This window comes from Trachymyrmex septentrionalis, unplaced genomic scaffold (assembly GCF_001594115.1).
Source record: "Trachymyrmex septentrionalis isolate Tsep2-gDNA-1 unplaced genomic scaffold, Tsep1.0 scaffold223, whole genome shotgun sequence".
Taxonomy (NCBI): domain Eukaryota; kingdom Metazoa; phylum Arthropoda; class Insecta; order Hymenoptera; family Formicidae; genus Trachymyrmex; species Trachymyrmex septentrionalis.
The window spans coordinates 1,042-7,173 of record NW_017305379.1 but is presented as its reverse complement, the minus strand read 5'-3'; the positions used below and the strand labels follow the sequence as shown (position 1 = coordinate 7,173).

The 6,132-nt window shown below is 28.7% G+C and overlaps 1 protein-coding gene across 2 annotated transcripts in view; it reads right to left on the bottom strand.

Annotated features, from left to right (window-relative positions):
- Positions 1-3,992, bottom strand: part of LOC108748488 (DNA repair endonuclease XPF) — a 5,873-nt gene extending 1,881 nt beyond the window's left edge. The window contains exons 1-11 of one of the 2 annotated variants that reach the window (XM_018486690.1): positions 3,660-3,992; positions 3,452-3,576; positions 3,193-3,309; positions 2,981-3,132; positions 2,713-2,782; positions 2,456-2,635; positions 1,219-2,386; positions 829-1,140; positions 526-744; positions 284-457; positions 34-174 (exon numbers count right to left, since the gene is read on the bottom strand). In XM_018486690.1, coding sequence (XP_018342192.1) covers positions 34-174; positions 284-457; positions 526-744; positions 829-1,140; positions 1,219-2,386; positions 2,456-2,635; positions 2,713-2,782; positions 2,981-3,132; positions 3,193-3,309; positions 3,452-3,576; positions 3,660-3,686 — 2,685 coding nt within the window. In that variant the 5' untranslated portion in view covers positions 3,687-3,992. Of the gene's footprint in view, positions 1-33; positions 175-283; positions 458-525; positions 745-828; positions 1,141-1,218; positions 2,387-2,455; positions 2,636-2,712; positions 2,891-2,980; positions 3,133-3,192; positions 3,310-3,451; positions 3,577-3,659 lie in introns of those variants that run through there. The other variant, XM_018486688.1, reaches the window with a different exon arrangement.
- Between the last annotated feature and the right edge of the window lie 2,140 nt (positions 3,993-6,132).

Sequence of the window (6,132 nt, the reverse complement as noted above, 5' to 3'; positions counted from 1 at the left end):
TATATTGTATATATATATATATATGTATATTACCTTTAATTCTTCAAACAATTGCGCTGTAGCATGTGGACTGGGAGACCATACAATTTTTAACTTAGGAAAATGAAGAGTTAATAATTGCAGTTTTGCCATTATGTCATTACTTTTAAGATCTTTACTAACATAATAATTTCCCTAAAACAATAAATGTATATTATATAACAATATGTATATATTTTTTATAATTATATGAAGAAAATTATGCTCACACATATTTTTATGTTATTTTTATAAAATTAGATACCTGAAAACAGAATGGTTTATTTTGATCAAATTCTATGAGAAGCATGGGTTTAGCATAGTGCCTTGTCATAGAAACTGCTTGATTATACAATCTCCCGGAAAGTAAAGAACCAATTAAATCAGATATACTTTTTCTCTCAATACATATTTCTGGTGTTAAAATATAATCACCGACCTGTAACATTATAAATCATATAGAAACAATATTTTATATCAAAATACACTTTTATATATTTCACTTACCACTAATGTCACTGGTTCGATTCTTATACCGCGCGTATAGAGAATAGCTGGTAACTCACTTCTAAATTCTCTCATATCGACAATAACTTTTGGAATTATTTTGACTTCAGATTGTTTCCCTCCTTTACGCGTATTTTCCTGATTTGCATCATCTGATTGAATTGCAAAAGCCAAACAATCATCTGATTTTCCATCTTGATCTTCTGGTACAACCATGGTCTACAAAATAATAAAAATTATTAATTACATAGTAACACTTGTTCAATAGCATATTGTTTTTTGTGAGATAATCGGAATACTCACAATTTTCGTAGTAATCAAAGACTCAAATGCTTCCTTTTCTCGTCGTAAAGAAGTAAGATATTCTTGTTCCTCAATCGATCCACCATATATTAAAAAATACACTTTCAAATCTAACGACGGATTATTATTCTGATATATCTCTAATTGTCTCACAATACCGATATCGTTTGCATACAAAATAATATTGTTTGGGATATGCTCGGTTAACATTCGTTGTAAGGCCATTGGATCTCCTCCTTTTTTTATGGCTTGTATGAAAACGATAGGTGCAGATGCTGCATAATGTTCTCTAGTCAAATCCAATTCTGCAAGCTTTAAAATCAGAGAACAGAATTAATAAAAAAACATTTTGTTTAATACAAAAATTATTTTCTATGTTATAATATGTACTTGCGAACATTCTTCAAACAATGTCTGATGTTTTATTTCTTCTTCTGTAGAAGTACTGGATTGAGTTCCTTCTACGCATTTTTGTGACAAAGTGAGCACATAAGTATCTTGAGTGTCTTCCGTTTCTTCATCTGTGTTACTTTCAGATGTTGATGGCTGATCTTTCATTTTCTTTCTACTATCGTCACTTGTTTTTTGTTCTTTATGTGATAATTTTTTCAGAGCTTCATAAAGTAAGTATTCATTTGCACCCATGGTTAAGTAATTCTTTAATTGGCGACATATATAATTATCGTGTACCAAGATAAGAACTTTATCAATATTTTCATAATCTTTTTTCTTATGTTTCTGTTCTTGAATCTCAAACAAAACTTCTGATAAAGCTTCCCATTTTGGGTTTGATTCTGGTTTCAATTCATTTTTTTCTGTATAAACTCTGCTTCTGGCATACTTAAATAGATTCTCGAATTCATCCAACATTATCCAACCACCGGCTTTCATAGCATATTCCATAGTCCGTAAACGATTTAGCATGGCATAAAATGAAACAGAATCTTCGTACGTTAAAGATATAATAAGGGAACGTAATGTTTTTAAATCAGAAAACAACTGTTTGGTCGTTGTACTAAGCTGATGCCAAATTGGATCTATTTGCAAATGTAATTGCTTGTGAAATTTCTTTGCTATTGCATTTTCCACAGTCATTTCGTCTAAATCTAAATATTTATTGAGCCTCTTTAATTCTTTTACAACATAATTCATAACATCAAGCAAAGTACTTTGAATGCTTTGCATCTTTGGTGTAATATGCACGTGTAATTCTATAACCTCGGGTTCATGCTTAGACAAACAATTATTAATTGTTGCATGGAAACGCGGCCATAAATATAATCTTTTAACGAACAAAGCTTTCATAACCCGCTCTACTTTCGAAAATCCAACTGTAAAAGCTAGTGACGAACTTGTGAATGCCTTGATAAATCCAGTCTTATTATTTTGTCTGTATAAACGCAATGCAAATGCTTCTTGATAAGCATTTAGTATATTGTGAGCTCTATAGACGAGAATGCCAGTGACCAAGTGCAATGGAACTCTATTTTTTAACAAATCTACTACCAAAATACGACCTGATATAAAGAGCACTCCACCTTCCAAATACATTATTTCCCTGTTTAACAATTTATTATATTAAGTGTAAAACATTACATGTAAAACAGGAATATTTTTAAAATTATACCTTTCGTTAGAAGAACATTCTGCATTGACTACAAATGGTAATCTACTTGTTCCATAACTTTTAAGCAGATCAATAAAATAACGTTCATCATAATCAGTGGTTCCCAGGACTATTACTAGATTTCCTGGATCTAAATAAGCTTTTATCACATTTGCAAAAACAGTTTCTATACCAAGACCCCTATAAACATTTTCCAATAAATAATAAAATTATATTCTTACATGAGATCTGATACAGCAAAGATACAATATACTTACTTAGCAGTAATAACTAATCCATCCTCCTGAACAATGTCAAGAAAGATTTGATTTTCATATTCCAACATGACTATCGAGAGATAATTTTCAATTCAATTTCTAGATTTCTTAATTGCTCCAGCAATTATTTCAAAACAATAATTCAAATAAGAGATCCAGATTGGCAAAAAATAAGATATCTCTGATCTAAAATAAATACAGTATGATGCAGTATCAAAATAAGTATAAATAACAGTAAGAAAAATAGAATTATATAATAATTTATGGCATACTCTATCGCGAGTTCTGTAAGTATTTCCTGATGTCTCGTCGTAAGATGAAGTATCGTCTTCAACTATTACTTCAGACACCAACAAAGTGTATTTACTAATTTCGTGCGATGGATGGCCATAAACACCAATACTTACAGGCCGTTTAAAGCTGAGAAAATATAACATATAAGATAATAATAAAATAAACTTAAGACTTTATAGTGAGCACCTCTTAGGTATGAAAATAGTATCTTCCCCACAAGTTGCGGATTGCAGACAATAATGATCCGGCTCATACGTCGGTTTACTTATAATCTGCGACGCATACAAATCTGCATCTCCTGTTCTAAAAAAGGTATAAAACATACAATGCATCGTGCAAAGAAAAATTTCTTAACAAAGAAAACAAGATTCTATTTTATTAATAGAATAAGACTGTTGGTCAGTAATCGCAGCATTATTTAATTTCTATTAACAACGTTACTCACATCGATGTCAATCGTATCTTAATATTACCATCGTACGTCAAGCTGTAATATTTGTAAGAGCCACTGGGTACATCATCGCTAACGTAGTGCAACAATTCCTCGTTCAGTGCCGATACATAAGCTATCTAAAAGTTTTAACCAAATAGTTTATTACGTAGAAATTTCAGAGTCACTCAGAGAATTTCAGCACACGTAAACCTGATTATACCAATGCTGCAATAAGAAATGTCTTCATAGTATGACACGTAACAATGTTATCAAAATGTTAGACGTTGATACTCTCCTGGCGAGTCACATAAATAACGAAACAAAGGCTGTTTAATTACATGACAGAAACGAGCTATCGTGGTCCCGTTTACATACGCATTACGTAAAGTACGCGAGATTAGATATATTTTGCATTCAGATGATTCCGCCGAGATTCGTCACGACTCGCGGATACGTGACGAAAATATCAGCTGACTGTATATAAAGATGGCGCTAAGTCGCACCAGAGAGAAATGTAAGAGAGGACATGAGAGCCTTTTTCCTATAATCGCAAAATGCCCTCGCACATTACTGCCTTCTGTAGATGTAAATTACAGAATAAAAGAATCACTAAAATAACTAAAATCTATCAAATTAATAGAGATTCAAATTTCTCTCTGCTTGTATTTACAGTTAGATCTTATATATTTAAGATCGTTTTTCGTATACAAAACACATGTATATCATTACACAAAATTCGCATATAATTCAAGAAAATCCGAATTTCAGTTCCGCAAAAAAAATCTTTACATTTTTATTTAATCAATATTTTAATAATATGATAATGTTTATTAACAAATTCTTAAATGCAAATTTTTATTTCGCATCTTCTACTATATAAAAATAAAAGTTATTGAATTTTAAGGAAATGAATATTTAAATAAGTTAGTTCAGCGAATTTTGCTTATAATACGCGTCTGTATAAAAATAAAATTACAAAGTTATACTTTTTATACAGATTTTTAGCTCGTTTTTACCAAAAATAATTACTATAGTATGTAAATATATTCCAAAGTCCCTATAATTATTAGCAATTATAAAGACTTTAAATACATTTCAAACTTTTTCAATCATATAATTGAAGATTTAATTAGTAAAAACGAACTAAAGATCCTCTACTCTGCTGATTTTATCGGCGGTCCTCTTTTCTTTTGTATACGCACCTGTAAAAAACCAAGCTACTAATAAATTTAGTAGTCCATTTTTGCAGATCAGTATATATTAAATTTTAATTTTTTATTTTTATGTCTATTTTATTATATTTTGCTAATCATAATGCGTTATATGATTAGGAAAATACAATAAAATAATTAGCAATCATATTGCATAACTTTTTAAATATTATCTTTTATTGTAATCCTTTATACATTCAATAATACAATAATATTTACTGACAATACAATGTACAATGAAAAATGCTGTTCAAAATAAATATAATAAAAATTATATAATAGAAGTATAATTAAAAAAAAAATTTAATAATGCGGGATTATACGAAAACGTCGAAAAAATACATACCATAACACAAACTTTTCTAAACTATATTTAATAAAATATTGATAAACGCGGAATAAAATACTAACAACAATTAAATCGTATTTACTATTAATTATAAACTTGTGATTATATTATAAAACTTATTAACATCGTGATAAAAAGTCATCAATATTTACGACAGCACTTTCATCGCGTTCAAGATAATTATCCCAATAATTCGATCACATCAAAGCCACATCCTCTGCCATGTGATTTAGTATCCGATACTAAAGAAGACACAATCTTCATAGGAAAATGAACTTGATGTATTCTAATTCTACGTAAAATTCACAAACTCCACTCGCAAATAAAATTTAAGCAACTCAAACACTGCAGCGGTCTTGTTACGGAAGAATGTAAATTCTGAATCTTTCAGATCACTTATGATAATAATAATTTTGATAGCATATCAATTATGTTTTATTGCATTTTTAATATAATGTCAAAATTCGCGAGGAAATTATATGTTCTGCCACACATTACTACAAATCATCTCTTATTAAAAATAAAAAGATAAAATGATTTCTTTATGGAATGGTGATTACGAAGGAATATATTTAATAATAATAAAATATATGCGTTAAATTGTAATTTTTTATATGTATGGATACAAAAGTTTCTCGGGTACCAACTCGAAATAAATCGAACTTGATAATAACGAGATTTTAAAGAACTAAGTATGGTTTCTGAAAAATTTGTTATTATATATAAAATTTAATCTCTTTTTTCTGCATTTTTTTTTATCCCAAAATTTTAATTATTAATATCCCGCTAATATAAGGGTACCCATTCGACTTATTTCAAATTTTTTGCGCCCACACATTTTAAATTAAATTCATGTAATCACGATATCATTGATAAAAGAACATAAAATATTTAATAAAAATTATCTAAATCGACAAAAATCAAAACTTATTAAACATAATCTCGAAATATGCATGTATTTTATCATAGAAAAATATGTACATATAAATTAATAATTAACACAATATTCTGGAATAGCGGGATGTCCAATACCTAAAAATGATTTTAAAATAACAGTTAAAAAATTAAATATATACATTCGTAATCATATTTTTGTTAGAACAATAATTTTTCATCGAAAAATAAGCAAATTA